The 21,803-nt window shown below is 45.9% G+C and overlaps 1 protein-coding gene across 1 annotated transcript in view; it reads right to left on the reverse strand.

Annotated features, from left to right (window-relative positions):
- Positions 1 to 21,803, reverse strand: part of Xylt1 (xylosyltransferase 1) — a 296,492-nt gene that overhangs the window by 27,970 nt on the left and 246,719 nt on the right. Inside the window, exons 7-8 of the mRNA XM_050143246.1 lie at positions 10,149 to 10,365; positions 6,772 to 6,948 (exon numbers count right to left, since the gene is read on the reverse strand). Of these exons, the coding sequence (XP_049999203.1) occupies positions 6,772 to 6,948; positions 10,149 to 10,365 (394 nt within the window). The remainder of the gene's footprint in view (positions 1 to 6,771; positions 6,949 to 10,148; positions 10,366 to 21,803) is intronic.

Consider the following 21,803-nt stretch of genomic DNA (forward strand, 5'->3'; position numbering starts at 1 on the left):
TGTGTGTCTCTGTGTGTGTATCTGTTTCTCTGTGTGTGTGTGTGTGTGTGTGTGTGTGTGTAGGTTTCTGTGTCTGCATTTGCATGTGTGCCTGTGTGTGTATCTGTGTCTGTGTGTGTAGGTTTTTGTGTCTGCATTTGTATGTGTGTCTGTGTGTGTGTATCTGTGTCTGTCTGTGTGTGTGTGTGTGTAGGTTTCTGTGTCTGCATTTTTATGTATGTCTGAGTGTATGTGTATCTGTGTCTGTGTGTGTAGGTTTCTGTGTCTGTGTGTGTATGTGTGTCTTTGTGTGTATACATGCATGTGCTAAATGTACCCGTGCCCCCTGCACCTGAGAGTATATATCAGCTAGTATCCCATACTTTTATATTATTTCTTTATGTAGATATTCACACTTACCTATTCTTTATTTTTAAAATGTATTTATTAACTTTATGTGTATGCTTAGTTTGCCTCCTTGCATGTAAGTGTACCATATGCACGCGGCAGCTGCTATGTAGGTACTGGGAATCCAACCCGAGTCCGCTGGTAGCACAGGTAGACACTCTTTTTTTTTTTAATTTTTTTTTTTATTTTATTGAGAATAAGAAAAAAAAGTTTCCGCCTCCTCCCAGCCTCCCATTTCCCTCCCCCTCAGGTAGACACTCTTAACTGCCAAACCATCTCTTCAGCCCCTCGCCCAAAAACGGAAAGAAGTGTTAGAATCTGTTTTCCTTTTGCCTTAATTTGCCAAGGCCAAGTTGACAAATGAGGGTAAAAGTGGGATCAGGATGTGACTATTCACTGGCCTCCGTCTTCATCCATATTTCTGTAAGTAAAGAAGCCAAGGGCTTCTACCGTATTTGGAATTTTTTTCCCTTAACATGACAGAAAGATGTGTTAGTTCAGGTTCTCAGAAACACTGCCCCATTTTGGCAAACCTGTCACGTCTTCACAATCATAGAAAGAAAATGACATCTTTAAAATTCTCTTTGAAATTCTCTTTTACCATTTTCTGGCTTCCGTTAAGTTGCCAAGGAGCTGAAAACTGTTGACCGTGAACTCACAGTGCTGAGTGAGGTGGCTTCCTCAGCAGTCAGTGCTTCTGTAATTTTTGCATTTCTCATTTTACTTCAGATTAGGATGGACCCAAGTGCCCTGTATGTAAGACCTGAAATTTTGAAATTGATAGATTGAAAAACATAGGTAAAACACTTCCAAATATTGGCAAGGCAGGGACTTTCTGAGCAGAATTGTAGCAGCATGGAAAAGAAGGCCAAGAATTGGTAAGTGGGACGCCATGAAATTAGGAAGCTTCTGTACGGCACAGGAAATGGCCACCAAAGCAAAGAGGCAGCCATTATACACAATGGGACATCAGGCAATGGATTAATATCCAAGATGTATAAAGAGCCATAAAATGCAAGCGGGCAATAAATACCAGGAAAACCATGTCCAACAGCTTCAGCCACTGGGGAAATGCAAACTAAAGCTACTTTCAAATCCCATGTCACCCCAATCAGAATGACCATCTCCAAGAAAGCAAATGACAGCAAGTGCTGATGAGGATGTGAGAAAAGAAGCCCACTTATCCTCTCTTGTGAGCATGCACCCATGTCCAGTCACTATGGAAGTCAGTATGGAGGCTCCTCAGAAACCGGAAACAGAACTCGCATTTGAGCCAGCTACATCATTCTTGAGTATATACCCAAGGACTCTAATACGAACAGACCACAGAGATACTTGTTTCTAGTTACACCATTCACAACAGACAGGAAATTGAGCCAACTTTGGTGGCCATTAACAGGTGAAAGGATAAGAAAATGTGGTATATGTGCACAGTGGAATTTTTATTTTATTTTTAAAATCTAAATATAAGTTCACATTTTTCCTCTTCCCTTTCCTCTTCTCACCAACCTTCCCCATAGTCTCCACTTTCTCTCAAATCCATGGTCTCTTGTTGTTATACATGAATATGTATATGTGTGTATGTATGTGTGCATGTATATATAAAACATATAATTGAATATACACACGAACACATAAATAGTTAAATATAACCTGCCCAGTAGTTTAGTGTCATTTCTAAGTACAGCATTCCAGACTTGACTACTCAGTACTGGGTAATCAAGCGTGGGGCTCATCCCAGGGGAAGACTAATTGTCCTGCTCTTAGCGTTCTTCAGCTGCCTCTAGTTCTTATTCTAGGAGTGGAACCCTTGAGCTTCCCTCTCCCACCTTTGCGTGGTTGGTGATATCAGTGTTTAGGTCTTGTTTAGGTCACCATGCTGCTGAGGTATCATGGGTATAACTTCTCTGACGTTTCCAGGAGACACAATCTCCCTCAGATTTCCCACTCCTTGGATTCTTACAATCTTCCCCTGACGCACCCTTATGTTCCCCAAGCCTTAGATGTAAGAATCGTGTTGTAGATGTTTCCACACAGAGCTGGGCAACCTGTGATCGGTTGCTCTCTGTATTTTAAACATTTCCGGGTTTCTCTAATGTTCTCTGACTATATTACTTATGTAGATGGCAAGATTTACTCTGTAAGTCTATCAATAAGTAGAAGGTGTAAATACTCTTTCTTGTATCCTCCAGTATGAACATAGATGGGCATACCTGCTAATGCATGCATGCATGCACACTCTATATCAATATATATATATATTATGGGTAAGATTAAAAATCCTAAATGCTTTCAAATACCTTTGATTCTACACAAATAAAAATGTAAGGATAATTTGATGTAAAGGCACATGTCTATAACCCCAGCAATTGAGAGGCAAGGCAAGAGAATCATGAGTTCCAGGATTACATAGCAAGTTTAAGGCCAGCCTGTTCTAGATAGGAAGTTCCAGGCAAGACTGAGCTACATAATGACACTCTTACCTAAAATGCAAAAGGAAGGAAGGAAGAATTTGAAAGAGAACAAAAAGAGATACGTGTGAGGGAGGAAGGGAAAGGGGAAATATTGTAAATATAATGTCAAAAATAAAAAAGGTGGATAAAAGAAAAAAATCACATTCCTCTAGGACGGACTGGTGACGGGGAAGATGGACTGATGGCCAGGTGAGAGGGAAGATGAACTGATGGGCAGGTGACAGAGAAGATGAACTGATGGACAGGTGACAGAGAAGATGAACTGATGGGCAGGTGAGAGGGAAGATGGATGATGGACAGGTGAGAGGGAAGATGGATGATGGACAGGTGAGAGGGAAGATGGATGATGGACAGGTGAGCGGGAAGATGGACTGATGGGCAGGTGAGAGGGAAGATGGATGATGGACAGGTGACAGAGAAGATGGACTGATGGACAGGTGAGAGGGAAGATGAACTGATGGACAGGTGAGAGGGAAGATGGATGATGGACAGGTGAGCGGGAAGATGGACTGATGGACAGGTGAGAGGGAAGATGGATGATGGACAGGTGAGAGGGAAGATGGATGATGGACAGGTGAGCGGGAAGATGGATGATGGACAGGTGAGCGGGAAGATGGACTGATGGGCAGGTGAGAGGGAAGATGGATGATGGACAGGTGACAGGGAAGATGGACTGATGGACAGGTGAGAGGGAAGATGAACTGATGGACAGGTGAGAGGGAAGATGGATGATGGACAGGTGAGCGGGAAGATGGACTGATGGACAGGTGAGAGGGAAGATGGATGATGGACAGGTGAGAGGGAAGATGGATGATGGACAGGTGAGCGGGAAGATGGATGATGGACAGGTGAGAGGGAAGATGGATGATGGACAGGTGAGAGGGAAGATGGACTGATGGACAGGTGAGCGGGAAGATGGACTGATGGACAGGTGAGAGGGAAGATGGATGATGGACAGGTGAGAGGGGAGATGGATGATGGACAGGTGAGGGGAAGCCCCCAAGAAAGATGCTGAACAACTCATCACCTTTACTTCCTGAGCCCTGGGATGTGTTTTGGAGAGGGGTTGGACAGCACTAGGGGTTAGTCTACTAGAGACCATGCCCTCTGCTGCTTCCTAGGTGTGCATGTCTTTAGGCATATGGCCCAACTGCTCCAACCTCAATTTTCCTGTCTTTGAAGTGAGCAGAGGAGTGACTACCACACGTCGTCAGTTAAGTGGTCACCACTGACACTTCAACTGGCTACTAGGTTCCCTATTGACCTACAGGTTGTCATTTCCTAGGGACAGTGATCAGTCTCAGTGGCAAGAGACTCGTATCTACCTGCCATTCTCTGACCACAGACTGATCTTCTAGAAGGGTATACTTTTTTAAAGACGTGTGTGTGTGTGTGTGTGCGTGTGTGTGAATGTTACATGTGAGTTCCCAAAGAGGCCCCCCCAAAAAGAGTGCTGGATTCCCTAAAGCTGGAGTCACAGGCAGATGTGAACCGTCTGACATGGTGCTAGGAACTGAACTTGGGTCCTCTAGAAGAGCAGGAAGACTCTTAACCCCAGAGTCATCTCTCTAGCCCCAAGGGTATGAGCCTATTTTTTATTATCCTCTTCCTTTAGAGTTCCTTGGAAAAGAACTCTGCTTCCAACAGACAGCAGAGTCTAGACATTGTCTTTACTTATTGCAAAAAAAAAAAAAAAAAAAAAAGATCTGTGTATACATAGTCTACTCTCTAAGTTAGCTTGGTTCATCAGAGACCATGATGTCCCCAGAAAGTTGTGGTTGTTGTATAGATGCCACCACTAGTAAGAGCCTGAGGTAGCGACACTCCCAGGAATCAACATACCAAGGCTCTGGGCTGTCATCTCTAAATGCTGTAGGTCTGCATGGCAGGGTAGGGATCACCCTAGACAAAGTCATGGGCCACTTTTCTTCTTTTGGATAGATAAGGCATTGTCCCCCTGCAGCCTTCTTGTTCTGCAGTCAGTGGAGAGAGTCTCCAGTTCACCCAAGTTTATGCTCACGGTTAATATTAGTCTGAGAGTCCTCTGGCAGCTCTCAGTGCATCACCAAATACAGGCAGCTAAAGATGCTAAGTGGGGGCGTTGGGGGATAATAAATAGCAGCAGGAAAATGGATGTTTTTTTTCTGTGTCCACAGAGGCACAGAACCAGGGTAGACTAATTGTAAAAGTCCCACATACTCTCCTCTCCTTAGCCCTACCAAATTCATTAATTGAATGGCCACAAAAATCATTTAATCCCTCTGTGCTTCGGTATTGTCATCTACAAAGCAGACGATATCCATCCCAGCAAAGCCAATGCTCACAGAGGATCTGGCACAGAGCTAGTAAAGAGTAGATCCAACATGACAGTATCCTAATCACATGGTGACCTTCCACATGGTCCCTGTTTGGTCCTGACTTGTAGTGGTGCAAGAGGTTGAGGTTCTGCATCCTGGACAAGCCTCCTGGTGATGGAGATGCTGCATGTGGTATGATTCAAGGGACCAGGTTAAGAGACCTGAAGCTGTACAAAGGCAATTTGGACCATGCACCACCACAGCAAGGATGTCTCCTGGCGTCATCTGTTTGTGCTGATGCGATGGCTAAAGGGACCCCACCTGATCTGTCTTAGCATTTCATGAGGGTTTGTTTGGGTTCCTCTAGAAAGAAAAGAAGAAGAAAGCCAGAGGCCACCCCTCCCAGGCACCACACTGTCCTGGGGGAGGAGCACATGGAGTGAGAAGAGATTCCATCTAGAGTAGGAGCTGGGGCCAAGCATCCTCCTGGCTCGTGGTGAGCAGATGAGCAATCCTACCACACTGCTCAGAACTGGACAGAGAAAGGCTATGCAGAGACAGTTGTAAGCATTGATGTTTCTACCTCTTGTTGGTCTTTCAAGTTTAGAGAGCATGGTGGTCTCCCAACCTGGATGCTCCTCAGGTTTTCCAATGTGCAGTATAAAAATATTCTAGACTTTGCTGGAGACCAGTGCTTCTCAACCAGGGGCAAGTATAAACTTATGGCACATTTAGGGACATTGTGGAACATCTTTGGTCATGACAGTTGAAGATCGCAACTTCACCTGTGGATAGAGACCAAGAGGATGGTCCCCAAAAACATAGTCACAACTTCAAGAGTGTTGGGGCAAAAAACCTGCCCTCAATATATTCAAGCATATTCCCAGAAAAAAAAATTGTGTTAACAAATATTTCAGGGGAATGTGACTGAGAGGCAATGCAGAGAAGATGATGAGAATGACCTTGGAAACTGATGCTTGGCTTCCATCATCTTTTAACTTATGTATCCATCATGAGTCTCTCTCTGGCATATAGTGTCTGTATGTACATGTGTGCAGGTGCAAACACCTGTGCATGTGTGTATGGAGCATGGAAGAGGATCTCAAATATCCCCCATGAGGGCCCTCTCTCTGCCTTGAGGCAGGGGTCCCACTGAACCTGGAGCTAACCATTTTCAGCTAGTCTGCTGGCCACCACACCCCATGGACCTTCCTGTCTCCTATTCCCCAGCACTGGGAACAAAGACATTGCCATTCCAGGCTTCTACTGTGGGTGCCGTGGGTCCAAACCCAGCTCCTTGTGTTTGTGCAGCACTGAGCCATTGCTCTAGCTTGGGATGTGTGACCATGAACAAGGTTTCTGAGAGTTTGCACCCCAGTTCCTTTATCTCTAAGATGGAAGGATCATAATAGCAGCAACACACACAAGTCAGGGACATTGGGAGATTAAGGAGTCAATCTGGGGATTATAGCTTTGTCACGTAGCATGGGACAAATGCGTGCTAACTGCTGGTTATAGCCAGGCTGGGCAGTGAGGTTGAGATATCTCATAGGTCTGGCCTTAAAAGCTTGCAGCGGCTTCCGAAGAAGGTGTGGTGGGACAGGTGGGCTCACCTGGAAGCGATGGAAGTCCTGAGGCTTGAAGTCGTTGGGAGAGCAGCCGCACCAGTCCACGATGTGCTTGTACTGGCACTTGCAGCCCAGCTTGCGGTTCCAATTGGTGATGCGCAGGTTGTTATCCACCATGGTGTCGCAGTGAGGGCTGTTCTCCAGGACCGTGTGGAAAAAGGACTGCAGAGGAGAAAAGGGCCCAGCCTGAGAACCCAGTAACGCACAACCAAGTGTGTCGGATTTGGCATGTCCTTTCTGTGGACCATCGAGTGCAAAGGGCTCTCCAGGACACCAGTGTCAAGTCTATCTCAGGCACACAACATCAGCTGCCAGGCCTGTGCATCTCAGGGTGCAGATGTCTGTTTAGTCTTCACTGGCTAATTCTACTTACAAGTCTATTGTGTGGAACCTTCCTTCCCTAGTGCCTAGAATCTGATATGAAGATAACTGTCCCTTATCACCCGGGACATCTGCAGTCTGTTTAACAGATAGGAAGAGCTCCTCAGGATGTATCAACAAATGGGAACCAGAAGCAAACATGACAGACAGATTTCCAGGAAACTATAGGTTGCCAGGGCTCCTGCCTGCAAAGAATCAGATCGGAAACCAGGAAGTTTCAGGTCTGAAATAGATGGATAACAATGTCCAATGAGCTTGGATTTCACCTCTGGATGAGGAAGGCAAGACTCATGGGTCCACCTATATGTACACTGACTACACAGCAGGGAAGGGCAGGGCTGCTCACTGTCCACGGCAACAAACCAAGGTCCATCACTCAATATCACACATACACAAAAGTGGCTTGGAGAGATGCTGCTGGCGGCAGTGCTGGACCAGGAGCCACTGCACTAAGACAGTGTGGTTAGAGATGCTGCTGGCAGCAGTGCTAGACCAGTAGCCAGTGCCCTAAGACAGTGTGGCTAGAGATGCTGCTGGCGGCAGTGCTGGACCAGGAGCCACTGCACTAAGACAGTGTGGTTAGAGATGCTGCTGGCAGCAGTGCTAGACCAGTAGCCAGTGCCCTAAGACAGTGTGGCTAGAGATGCTGCTGGCGGCAGTGCTGGACCAGGAGCCACTGCACTAAGATAGTGTGGCTAGAACTGGGGGCCAGGTGTGTGCTTGCTGTTCACCGTACTAAATCAGGAGCCCCTGAGCTCACAGTCACTAAACTGAGTATTGAGGAATTGCTTTCTGTCTGTGGTGCTGAAGGAGCCCACCCAGTGTGGACAGAAAACAAGTAAATGTGGGCTGTGTGTTTTCTATGGTAATGAACCAGCATGCATAATTCTTTCCTAATTTTAGGACTCTTGGTCAATTCTTTCAAAGATTCTGAGAAAGAGGTGATGCTGGGAGAAGAGAGGCAGAGAGGGGACATAGCATTTGGTTACAGACACTGAGCTACTGAAAGAGAAGGACAAGAGCGATTTCTATTTCAACACAGTTTTATAACAAGCTCTGCCGACTGGAGAATATGCTTCCTCCCGGACCCTGGTCCCCAGGGGAAGCTGCTGGTGGATATGTGTCTGACGGTTGCAGATTTATGGACACAGTCTTTAGATTTCTTCTCAGCCCTGGAGCTGTTTCAGAAAGAACAAGCAGGCAGACACAACACAATGGAGGAAGAGGCTCTGACAGAGACCCCAGGGAAATGTTTTGGTGCTGAGGCAGAGGTGGGGAAGTGAGTGTACTCAGAGCTTTGAGGGTACCGATGGTGTCATTGGCATATTGCTGAGAACAACCGAACTCCCAGAGAATCTCTTCTAAATGGGCGGATGGGCAAAACGAAGCTCCACCTGCCACTCAGCTCCACTCACTTGTCTTCCTGTGATGCTAATGACATTGGCAGGGGACCTGGATTTAAACTTGACTTGTCTACAAGCCCACAGAGGCACCTCTCTTCCATCAAGCAGTGGGGGAAAGTACCCAATTACCAATTGCCCTGTGTCCTTTATAACGATGCAGAAATTCCCTGCAAGATAATGGATGAGGGGGTTATCAGAATGGAGAGAAAAGGTGATTTCCGCTGAAATAGGATTAAACGCTGATGACTTAACATGTGCACAGAATAGTAAAACCTGGCTCAGAGAGGCTGGGCTGCTCCTCACGCTGAGCTGTGTGGACAGCCAGTCCTCCTGGGAGCTGGCCCCTGACCTGATATGATACTACATGGGAATCATCCACGGAGATGCATGGTCTCTTCCAGGCTGTGTGATTAGGACTTGAGGCCCAACAGCCAGGGAGCAGAGAACCACACACGAGCAATGCCACAGGCTCCATGGAAACAGAACGAGCACTGGGGTTTCCCCAAGGTTAGAAGTCTGGATAAAACTAGCTAGAGGTCAGGGAGATGAAGCCAGAAGCTCCCATCTCAGAGAAGGCAGCTTCCAGCAGGTGACAGGCAACTTAATCAGGATGTGCCTGGCTGTTTTAAAATGGTCTGGAGCCTTATGAGGTGGGGACTGCACCCGGATGCTATCAAAGATGCAGGGGCTTATTCAGTATGCGCCACAGGAAGGGCTGAGCCCTGATCATTTGACCATGATGGCTGACAATGGAGAGGGCCATTGAAAGAGATCCTATTTGGTTTTCCCAGGGCGATTGTGAATCAAGTGTGTGTGTGTGTGTGTGTGTGTGTGTGTGCAATGAAGACAGCACTCTCAGGGAGTGACAGGAATGACAGAACTGTATTCAGATGAGAAAAGGGATTGCTGGTGCTGAAAATGGTTATTACTTCACTGCATGATTGATGACTGGAGGATGTGTTAAAAGTTGATGTGGCTGTCCTGGAACTGTTAGCATGCACCGCACAATTCCAAAGAGTGTCATCAACAATCAGAGGGTTTGCAATTTTAACATTTTTTTTTCTTTTTGGCTGCAAAGTAGCAGTAACATCTTTTTCTAGAAAAGTCAGACTGTTGGATTGTTTTCTATTACAAATATGGGCTGAGTGCCTTAAACAGGGTTGCTTTTTGTTTGTTTGTTTGTTTGTTTGTTTTTGTTTTTCGAGACAGGGTTTCTCTGTGGTTTTTTGGAGCCCGTCCTGGAACTAGCTCTTGTAGACCAGGCTGGTCTCGAACTCACAGAGATCCGCCTGCCTCTGCCTCCCGAGTGCTGGGATTAAAGGCGTGCGCCACCACCGCCCGGCAAACAGGGTTGCTTTTTGTACTTGGCATGCAGAGACCATGCAGGCTGTGGATGCATCCTTGACACCACATGTGCACCACAGGTCTGGCTATGAGGTCAGGTCTGCAGGGACCAGTGTGGTTCTCCAGCACTGTCTGGAGACATGCAGGATCACATGGTCAAACATCTACTCTCTGCTAGGGCTACACCTAGCACCTCTCCCTGTACCCTACCCTGGGCTCTTTCCTGGAACTCACCTCAGCAGGAAGAAGGGTGTAAGAGTAAAACTGCTTCATCTTGGTCACCAGGTCATCTGTGGAGAATGCCACATACTCTACAAACTTCCGGTTAAGCAGGAACCAATCAGAGCCACCGTCCACAGCAATGCCCTCTGGGATCCGCCGGTCCCCCAGGCGCCACATATGTGCATCACACTCCAGGAAAAGACGGTCCAGGCCCTGTTTGCGAATGAACCTGGGCAAAACAAGTTGACCTTGAGTACCTGGGTAAGAGGGTTCTTCCCAGAGCCCAAAGACACCATCATGGCAGTTAGGGTATTTACTGAGCTCTTTCTGGGTGCTCACAGGAGTCAGGATTTCACATGCAGCCTACTGCTTATTGCTCCTGGGTGAGGCAGGGCATAGCACCTCTGCAATAGGGATTACTACTGCCCTGTTGGCTAGAAGAACCACTGGAGCCCAGGAGGTCTAGTGCAGCTATCCAGCAGCTCACACAGACGTGAGCAAATTCAGTCTTACCTCTACTTTTTTAGAAATTTCTCCCAACAGTCTTTTAGTGGTTGCTGTGACAGTTTGATGAACACAGCTCATGGGCCCTCATCTTAGGACAGTGCTATAAAATCCCTTCGCGTGCGCGCACATACACACATACACACGCACTCACTCATACACACATATGCTCTACACACGCACTCACTCATACACACATACGCTCTACACATACATTCACTCATACACACATACACTCTACACATGCACTCACTCATACACACATACACTCTACACATACATTCACTCATACACACATACACTCTACACACATGCACACACGCATACACACATACTCACACACACACTCACTCATACATGCACACACACTCATACATACACTCTACACACACTCATTCATACACACAACACTCTACACACACATACTCATATATACACACACTCTAAAACACACACTCACTCATACATACACTTCACACCCATACTCTCACACACTCACTCATACACACACACGCACACACATACTCACTCATACACACTCATACACACATACACTGTACACATACACTCTACACAATGCACACACGGATACACACATACTCACACACTCACTCATACACGCACTCACACACACTCACTCATACGCACATATACTCTACACACATACTCACACCAACACGACTCAGTTGGAAGAATGACTGCATTGCATACATGAAGCCCTGGGTTCAACCTCCAGTATCACGAGTCGACCTGGCATGGTGACGTCATTCTAGCACTCAGGAGGTAGAGGCAGGAGGAACATAAATTCAAGGTTGTCTTTAGCTTTGTGCTGAGCTCTGAGGACGGCATGACTGAAGAGACACATGCACGCATGCACACACATCAGATGCAGACTCCAGGACGGGTGTGTGTTGGGAACCTTCTGGGCTGTAAGCTCTGCATGGGTACCTAGCTCACTAGAGTAAGGAACCTTCCTATGACAGGTGTTCAATAAAGGTTTGCTGTGGAGAAACTGAAAGTTCAAGAAGAACGCTTGCTCCTAGCTCTGCTATAAAAACCACGACACATGAGTATGAATGTGTATAGTTTTTTTTTTTCAGCACTAGGGCTCAAACCCAGGGCCTGAGCATGCTTGGCTCATAGAGCTACAGTGCCTGTTCAAGCTGTTTCTCAAATCACACATTATCCATGGATTTATAAAATATTTTGAAAAAATAACAAATTATGATCTTCTGGGTATTTCATTAGCACATTAAATGACAAGATGTGGTGGCATCCTGGCACATCTAATAAGTACTTTTGTGGAAGCAGTGGGCATAAATTATGCTTTGAGGCATCGACACAAACTATAATGTGTAATTCCAGTCTGGGCCTAACTCAGTGACCACTGGTATTGCCGTGGCTTGATACTTACATGATCTCAGGTTGCATTTGGTGGGGGAAAAAAATGAAAGGCCCCTCTGAGCTCTTCCCAAGCAGACACAAAATTAATACTTCTGGATTTCATAGTAGACAATTCACACCTCTCTCTCTCTCTCTCTCTCTCTCTCTCTCTCTCTCTCTCTCTCCTCATTTAGGACTATGAGGGCAGATGAGGCAGAAGTGGCATTTCTTCTCTTCTGTCTTTCTGTCTCTGTCTGTCTGTCTGTCTGTCTGTCTGTCTGTCTCTGCAGCTAGGAAAATCAAAGCTCCTTAAATGAGCTCTAAGGGAGTGGGTGTGTTAGGAGTGTGGGCAGAGATATAAGCGAGCTTTCTTCTTGAACGGTCAGTTCACTCACAGCGAACTTTATTGAACACCTACTGTGTGCTAGGCATGGTTTTAGGTGCTCATGGGCGTCAAGCAGAAGGAAGACTGATCCTTACTCAGATGAACTGGGTATCCATAGGCAGTCTCCAGTCTGCAGGGCTCCCAATGCAGGGATCTGTCTGCTGTTCCAGCCTTTTGAGCTGTGTTCTGGTCCAGGAATCTGGATCTCTGAAGCTCTGGTTAGCAGGCCTCTGTGTGAATCTTCTCCTCGTCACCCTGCAGCAGCCCTGCTCCATGCTAGGCTGGCCTCACCCCTGCAGCAGCCCTGCTCCATGCTAGGCTGGCCTCACCCCTGCAGTAGTTCTGCTCCATGCTAGGCTGGCCACTTTCCTAAGAGACACACAGAAGACTCATAGCAACAGAATCCACCAGAACACCCAGGTGTTCAGAAGACGTATGTGTCCAGTATCCCTGATCTTATTCTTTTTTTAATGAGTTCATTCATAAAGTCCCTTCCTTCCTGGGAAGTTCAGTGGGAGCTGTTCATTATAGACATACTACCACTTCTACGGAAACAAAACTGAAGTTTGACAGGGAGCCCTGTGCTTTGAAATATCAAATCCTGCCTTGAGTCCGGCTACTAATAATCCTACAATAATGTCCAGCAGCTGCACGGGACCATGCTAAAAACTCTAATTTCAGATAACTTATGTGAAAATTCATATGGAAACCATACTAGCAGAAAGAGAGAGTAAAAAACAACCTATGGTGAGGGGCCAAGCAAATTCCTCCTTCCGTGGAACAGTGTTTAAACCCCACGTTACAACACGGGCTAACAGCATCTTGTGATTTTAATGCACTGTCCCAGGTTCTAATACTTGAATGCAGCATTCATTCACGAGTCATCTCCAAAATGAAATGCCCATGGCTTTCGGGGAGTGAGTTCCATATTTACTGCCTTTGCAAACAGGATAAGCTGCAAATGTGTGCTTTGGTGAAGTATGAATAAATAAAGACAGCCAATTTCTCAAGGCTAAGAATGCTTTCTCATACCACAGGAGCTACTGAGGACTTTAGTTTTAGAAGATGGTAGCAGCCCAGAGCCTGGGTTTCAAGCAGAGGATCAGAGTCAACTCTTTGAGCTGATATTTAATTTTAAATTTTTCATTTACTCTGTTCTGAGCATCCACCATAACTTGAAACATAAAAGGTGAAGTTGGAAGATAAGGTAAGTCTAAAGACACTCTCTTTTCATATGTGTTGGCTCCTGGCTCTCTCCCATCAGGGCTGAGCACTAGTTTGCATCTATGGAACTTATAACATACAGAAGGATGTCTTCTCCATCCTCTCAGTTGTATTTCTCATTGCCATGGTTACCTTGGGGCATCTGGGCAACAGGTGGCGCCAAAGCAACACAGGCACTATGAAGAGCCAGTTTCAACAGGACTCTATGAACTCACAATAGGAGTACCAACAGCCTTCCAAAAACACATGCCCCTGCAGGGGTCTTGCAAAGTATTTAGCAAGCACTAGTTACCCAAGCAATAAATGGGGGCAACCACCAATCAGTTCTTCCATATGGTGACACATCTCCCATCCTTAGCATCCTGAATTCTTTCCATGCATTATTGTTATCCATTGCATCTTCTTTCTCGTGCAGGGTTCTTATTTAGTTTATCATCTGCTTCTGCTCACGAGGTGTACGTCTTGAGGTGGCAGAGATGTTTGTCTCCTAATTCTCTACTGTATCCCTAGAACAATGCATTCTGTATACCAGGTGCTCAGCAAATATTATTTACTCAAGGGATGATTGAACAACAGAAAAAGGCAGAAGCCACAACCATTAGACAATCAGGAAGTCACAGAAATGACACAACTAGGTACCCATCCACTTCCTCTAACACATCTGACGTGCAGCTGAGGTGTTAGAGGAATGGACTCTCTGAAAGGCTGAGCAATTTCACCCAGGCTTGGTAATTTCAGCACTGGGGAAGTGAGGCAGGAGACTTGCCTTGAATTTGAGGGCAGCCTGGGCTTTGTAGTGAGTGCCAGGCCTGCTGGAGCTACACAGCAAGAACTTGCCTCAAACAAAACAAAAATAAGGCAGGATGAGTAACTTCTCCAGAGTCACAGAGCTAGGGACCTTGAACTTGACCCCAAGGTAAGCTCTTAGGATTTCTGTCATTCGCTGCTTCCATTCACCAGGGCCCTCCCAAATGGATAGAAATGAAGGATTTGAGCATTTCCACTGCTTCAAAGAGACAAGAATAAGAGTTTCATGTTGCTTTGAAAGATTTTCTGGGGGCCCCATGAGGACTTGCACCTTCAGAGTGGCCTTCCTGAATTTCACATGGAAGCATCTGCATTCAGCTTTATTCCTAGGTTTTGAGAAATGCATGACTTGCCTTCCAAAGTTTTACTTATAATGTAGGCTTCACTGGGACTCAAGGGACTAAATTCTAATAGCTGAGAACGAATCTAAATCACATGGAAGGCTTTGATTAGGTCAGAGGGTCCAACTGTCCCCCGGGGAGAAGAGGCCAGTGAAGGAGGGCTCTGTCGTGTCATCAGGAGCCAAAGTGGTTTCTCCATTCTGCGCATTCCCTGGCTGCCATCTTTTTACACCCACCAAGTGTGGTGCTACCCCAGGACTTTCTGGTGAGTTCCAAAAGGATGGAGGCTGCCCCCTAGAGTTTTCAGTGTGTTCAAAGAAGCCTTAGCAGTTTGCAAAGGTAACTAATTCTACAGCCGAGCAAAACAAACAAAGAGAAAAGCAATTAAGATCCAGAGAAGATGAATGATGTCCCTACATTGCTGGACGAACCCATCTGCTTGATGTTCTTCACGGCCAACATCCTGTCATGGAACACCCTTAAATAAACAAAAACTAGCATTTTACTTAAAACGTAAAGCCAAGGATTGAGCTATGGTTTAGTTGGTAAAGTTCTCATGTAAAAAAAAAAATGAGAACCCTAGTTCAATCTCCAGAACCAATGTAAAAAGCCAAGAGTGTTGCTGTGTGCACGCACACACACACATACATGCACACACACACACCTGCATATCCACACATATATTTACACATACAAATAGACAAATAAATGAAAATAAAGCCACAGAACAAAGCATGATTGCCCACAAACTCTGCAATCATCGATTATCTGACACGCTCACACATTACAGCTATATGGTGCAGGGAGCCATGAAGCCAGGCTCCTTGATCTAAGTTCTACATCTGGAACCAGCCCCACACTTCATGTGCTGCTTCAAAGTGCAGGTGGAAAAGAGACTGAAGCAATGACTTCCTCTAAGAGTTAGCCTGAAGACTTGTGTAAGATAGTGTGGGGGAGGGCTTAATGCCGTGCCGGACTCACGGTCGGCACTCCACAAGACATTTGGGGTGTTGAAGTTTTTCTTCATCAAAATGGGTGTTTTCAATGTTGATCTCCTTTGTCACCATCTGGGATTTAGTAGAAAGGCATGTAATGTACGCCAAGAGCTGAAAAGAAACCCATGTGAGAAGGGACGGTGCTTCAGCACCAAGGACAGCGCCCAGCATCGCCCGCCCCCCCCCTTTTAGAATCCCAGTTCATGAAGTGAACTTATTTCATGCTAATGGTTGTGATGGTGGAGGTGATAGGTGCCATACCCATCCTTCTAACTGTGCCCAAGGGCTATCAATACAAACCCTTCTTGCCAGCAGGAGTTATCACTAGGTTCTGATCTGGGTAGACTCTAACATCTTGCTGGTCTAAGACATGGGTATAGGAAACTAGAGGGCTAGGGAAAGTCATGATTTTAGCATCCCTAGAAAGCATATTTGATATCTTCCAGACCCTGATCTCTGTACTGAGACTAGGATTGAGAACACCATCTCTGTCCTGCTCTCCCAACTAGAGGCAGAGAACAAAGTAGGTACCGACAGGTACCACTTTCTGAGTACACATTCCATTCTAGGCCTACTCCATGCATTCAGTATGTACTCTGATGCGCTCTTTGATAGGAGAGACACGGAGGCAGACAGACTGGGAGGGGGGAAGTGAGCACACACGTGGCTGGTTAGTGGCAAAGGTGAGAGTCAAACCTTAATTGTCATTCTCCGGATTCCACACCCTAAGCCACAAGATCATAACACCACTTTAATAAATAAGTAGAGGGGAAAATGCAAATCACAAATATGCAATTTTGCTTTATGTATTTGCTGTGTAGGAAAACTCAAGGGCAATGGCAAACAGCGGATAAGGAATTCTAAGTGGTGACGATGGTCAGAGATAGCTACTAGTTATTATATTGTGCAGGGAAAACCGACGTGGAGAGAAAAAAAAAGCTGCCCGAGAGGAAATGTAGAACCAGCAGCATGAATTCTTAGACCTACAGAGTCAGGAACTCTGTTTTAGTTCAGGCTTTAAGGCCAGAAGTCTGCTTGTCCACTGAAGGCTTTGTCAGTTTTATAGTCCATGTACTGCTTGTTTGTTTGCATATGGATGCAAATGTGGTATGTGCATATGTGTGTGCGCACGTGCACATGCGTGCACACAGGTATGTATGTATGTAGTACATACTTGATGTTTGGGCTCTTCCTTTGACCTTACTTTTGAGCAGGGTTCTCACTGAACCTGAAGCTCACTGGCTCAAAGACTGCTTGGCTGATGAGCACAAGAATCCCCCTGTCCCTACATGCTTCCCTCCCCTAGGCCTGGCATGATCTTGGAGACTACTTCGCCCACCTTTTCTACAGAGATGCTAGGGATCCGAATTCAGGTCATCATGCTTCTGTGGGAAATACTTAATAAATGGAGGCCCCTTTCCTACCCCTTCATGTATTTTTAAAAACAGTGACTGCTGCTTTCTTTTTTCATTAGCAAAGTGGGGCCCATCATTCAAAGACTGTTTTGGACATAGAAAGAAATGCAAATAAGAAAATAAAATCCTATTCTATCCCTCAGTGATTCTGTAATGTATTTTTTTCTTTTTAGGTTAGGTTTTTTATTTTTAGGTTATTTTTCTAACTATTCGCATTGTCTTGAAAATCAGAAAAGGTGCACACAGTAGATTAATAGGAGGGGGTGTATGAAATGTCCTATGCATGGGGTCGGGGTGAGGGTGGGCATAATACAAAGTGACAAGGTGACATGGCTCCTAAAACTCAGAGGACCCCAGGGGTGTGATAGATGGGTGTATGGGAAGGAAAGTAGAAATGCGATCTGCTTTCTCTACTGGAGATGCAATATTAATTATGTGCTTGCTTTAGAGTGCTGTGTGTTAACCAGGGGAGGGAGCCCATCTCTGCAGAAGCAAGATGGTACCAAAGAACCTTCAGACAGCAGATCTACCAGAAGGTGGCTCCTGGCCAGGCTCCCTGTGGACTTGCCAACTTTAGGTTAATCAGTTGCCTGTTTACACATCTAATGGGATTTGAGTAGGAGAATTAATTCGGTGTCGGAGAAGGGAAGTGGCTGATGCTGCTCAGAGTCATCCTGCTACCCCATGTAGGGATGCTGCCTGCAGCAGGTGGGGCTAGACAGGAGAAGAACGGGGAGCTGCCTGCCCTGCTTCTAATCTGGAGCTGGATCCTCTCCCAGCCTCACACCTGCCTGTACTTCCGACACTGGGAAGAGTCTAGAAGCTTTCCTGAGAGTTGGAGTCACACGTCTGTCACTTCTAAGATGCTTCTCCAGCGTCATCATTTTCTCCCTATTCAAAGCAACTGTACCAAGAGGCTATATTACTTTGCCTCCTTCTTTGTTTTGGCAGCACTGGAGATGGAATTCAAGGCTTTGCACATGTTCCCAAGTGCTCTGTACTGAGCACTTCACTTTTATTCACTTATGTATTTAACTCTTTACACATGTTTATTTATTTCATTTGTGTGCGAATGCATGTATGTATGTATGTATGTACATACATACATACATATGTGTTTACATACCATGGTACACATGCGGGGGTCAGAAAACCATTTGCAGAGCTTATTTCTTTCTTTCTAGCATGTGGCTACTGGGGACTGAATTTAGGTCGTCAAGCTTGGCAACAAGTATCTTTTACCCAATGAGCTATTAGACATTTTAAAAAACAAATTAATATTATCTCCTCTTTCTCTTGGTTTCTCTGTCACTGTCTCTATGTCTGTCTGTCTCTCCCCTCCCCTCCCTGTGTGTGTGTGTGTGAGAGAGAGAGAGAGAGAGAAAGAGAGAGACAGAGAGAGAGAGAGAGAGAGTGAGTTCGTGAGTACAGCTCTGTGGAGTTGGTTCTCTCCCCTACCTTTACATGGGTTTTGGGGATCAACTCAGATCACCAGGTTTTTATGGCCAAGCACTGTAACTACTGCACCATCTCACTGGTCTCATATGCCTCCTTTTAAAACCTCACTTTGAGATAGGTTTCACTAAGTCTCCCAGACTAGCCTTGAACTTGTGATCTCCCTTCCTCAGCCTTCCAAGTAGCTGGTATTATAGGCTTGCACCATCACGCTTGGCAAACTCAGTAAATTCTGGTAAAATATATAAGGTTGACATTATTATTATTATTGTTGTTGTTGTTGTTGTTATGGGAGTTTGATACAGAATTTCTTATAGTTTTGGAGACTGTTCTGGAATTCGCTTTGTAGACCAGGCTAACCTCAAACTCCCTCAGATTTGCCTGCCTCTGCCTCCCGCATGCTGGGATTAAAGGCGTGCATCACCAGCGCCTGGCTGGGTTGACATTATTCTCATCATCCAGTTTTACAGACAAGGGAGCAGACAATCAGATAACTGATGTGACTTAGAGAGGGTCTCACATAGTGAGTGCTACAAAGAGCAGGGGACTCCAGGTCTCTGCCTTCAGAGCTTGGATGACTCACTTTCCATGCTGGAGGTCTTTCCGCAACAAGCCTTAAGCCCCTGGGGGGTGGGGTAAAACAAAGTGATTGTCCAGCCCTCAGCTGCACACTCTCTCCAGTAGGAGAACATTCGCCAACAGAGGTTGGAATACATATTCCAAGTGTCCGGCTTGGTGCCCTTCCTTGTGGTTTGTGAGCCAGTTCATCCTGTTGTTGCTATTTGCCTGGCACACACAGAGGCAAGGCCAGTGGGAGCTGACTGCTGGAGACACAGCTGGAATGCAGCCGAGATGACATGTTGCTATCAGCATTTCTGCCTTACCGTTTACATTCAATCCCGTCCCAAACACAGGGCTCTTGGTGACTGAGAAATTACACAGAGCAGAAAATATCCCACAAGAAACTACTGTATCGGAGAAAGCTGACTTTTCCTTTCTGTTTCCCTGTCCCCACACACTGAGACTCAGGCAGATGGCATCTGAGTAGAAGCAAGGAGTTCCTGGAGACATTTCCATTATTCAGGGCTGTGGATAAATTTTGGGGTTCAGGCTTCAATCCTGCTGATGCTCCTTAGGGTATGATGAGTGCACCGTACGACACTTAAATATTTTGGGTGAAAACTAGGGGAAATAGTGAACACAGCTCTCCAGTCCATTTAATTTCATGAACAGTCGGGACCAATTTGGCAGCTATTAAAATACAGGTTTGTTTTTAGGCCACCTCCTCACAGTGGGAGCTGAAAGTCAAAACTAGCTGCTAAAAGCCTGGAGATGGGTACAAGGGGTCAGGGTGGCTGTTAGGCAACCCTGCAACCAGTGCTGCGTCCCACTGCTTGCTTTGGTTCCTTGCATCTTTCTAGCTCTTGGGCTCTCTGCTTTTGTCACCCACTCTTACAAGACAAGCCATGCCAGCCTACAGCAGGATCTTGGAAACCAGCTCATTCGACTCTATTGCTCTGCAAAGGGGAGAACACTGGAGCTCGGTTATGCTGAGCCACGCACGGAGCGCATGGTCACAGAGCTCAGACGCTAGGAGAGAATCTACTACTATTATTTTGCTAAATGGACATAATAGTAAACTGACTCCTAATGACTTATTGCTATACCCTTAAAGAAACGCACGCCTCAACCTTCATCTGAGAAGCTTCTACTTGAGGCAGATGGCGACTCACAGAGACCCACAGCTGCACGTGGTGAAGAAAATAGGAGACTACAAAGTACTAAATGAGACTTTTGTGTAACATCCCATTGTCCCAAGGCTCAGGGACAATTGCTGAAGAGGGGACAGAAAGAGCCAGAGGCAGGGGTTGACTAGGAGGGAACAGGGCTTCTGGACACAGCAGGCGGCGCACACGAACTCACAGCAGTCATGGCAGCATGCACAAGAGCCATTCAAGTGCAAGCCAGACCACATCCCAGCAAGGAGACGGGAGGTGGGCATGAAGTCCTAGCCCCAGTTAAGAAGCTACTGATAACGGATAGCTGTTGGAGGATGGAGAGGAGAACACAGTCCCTGGTAAGTGGACCATGCTCCAGTGGAAGGCCACAGGACCAAGAATAACATGGGCGTCACAAGTTGGTTTTGATAGTTTTAAAAGTTTTTTTTAATATTTATTTATTTATTTATTTATTTATTTATTTATTTATTTATTTATTATGTATACAATATTCTGTCCATGTGTATGTCTGCAGGCCAGAAGAGGGCGCCAGACCTCATTACAGATGGTTGTGAGCCACCTTGTGGTTGCTGGGAATTGAACTCAGGACCTTTGGAAGAGGAGGCAATGCTCTTAACCACTGAGCCATCTCTCCAGCCCCAATGTGTGTTTTTTTTTTAATTAAAGATAACAAGGGCATAAAGTAGGGTGTGTAGAGAAGAGTGTGAGTCTGAGAGGAAAAAGGATGAATATAATCAAACACATTGTGCTGACTGCTTTTTATGTCAACTTGACACAGGCTACAGCCATTGGAAATGAGGAAACCTCAATTGGGAAAATACTTCTACAGATCAGGCTGCGGGCACGCCTGTAGAGCATTTTCTTAATTCGTGATTGATGGGGGAGGTCCCAGCCCAATGTGGGTGGTGCCATATCTGGGCTGGTGCCCCTGAGTGCTATAAGAAAGCAGGCTTAGTACATCACGATGAGCAAGGCAGTAAGGATAAGGAGCACCCCACCATGGCCTCTGAGTCCGCCCTTACCTCAATATTCCTGCTCTGTTTAGTTCCTGTCCCAACTGCCCAGGATAATGGACAGTGATGTGGAAGCATAAGTCAAAGAAACCCTTTCCTCTACAGCTGCTTTGATGATGGCGTTTCATCATAGCAATAGAAACTTAAGACACGCAGTCTACAATATTCTTAAAGATCTGACCATTCAAAACATATCACCTGGTCTACTGGAACAAAGCAGGGCTGGTACCCAGGGAGGCGACACCCTGTAGGAATTTTGGATTGGCCTCTTTGGACACACTCAGTAGGGTTTGAGTCCCAGTCTTGCCCTAATTCTGTGAATCCAACATTTCTCCGCATCTCAGCTTCCTTGCTTGTAAGATAAAATCAGTGACTGTGTTTTTAACGGCCGAAGCCTAAAGCTAGA

Source organism: Alexandromys fortis, unplaced genomic scaffold (genome assembly GCF_014885135.2).
Source record: "Alexandromys fortis isolate MF-2015 unplaced genomic scaffold, M_Fortis_MF-2015_v1.1 scaffold_45, whole genome shotgun sequence".
Classification (NCBI taxonomy): domain Eukaryota; kingdom Metazoa; phylum Chordata; class Mammalia; order Rodentia; family Cricetidae; genus Alexandromys; species Alexandromys fortis.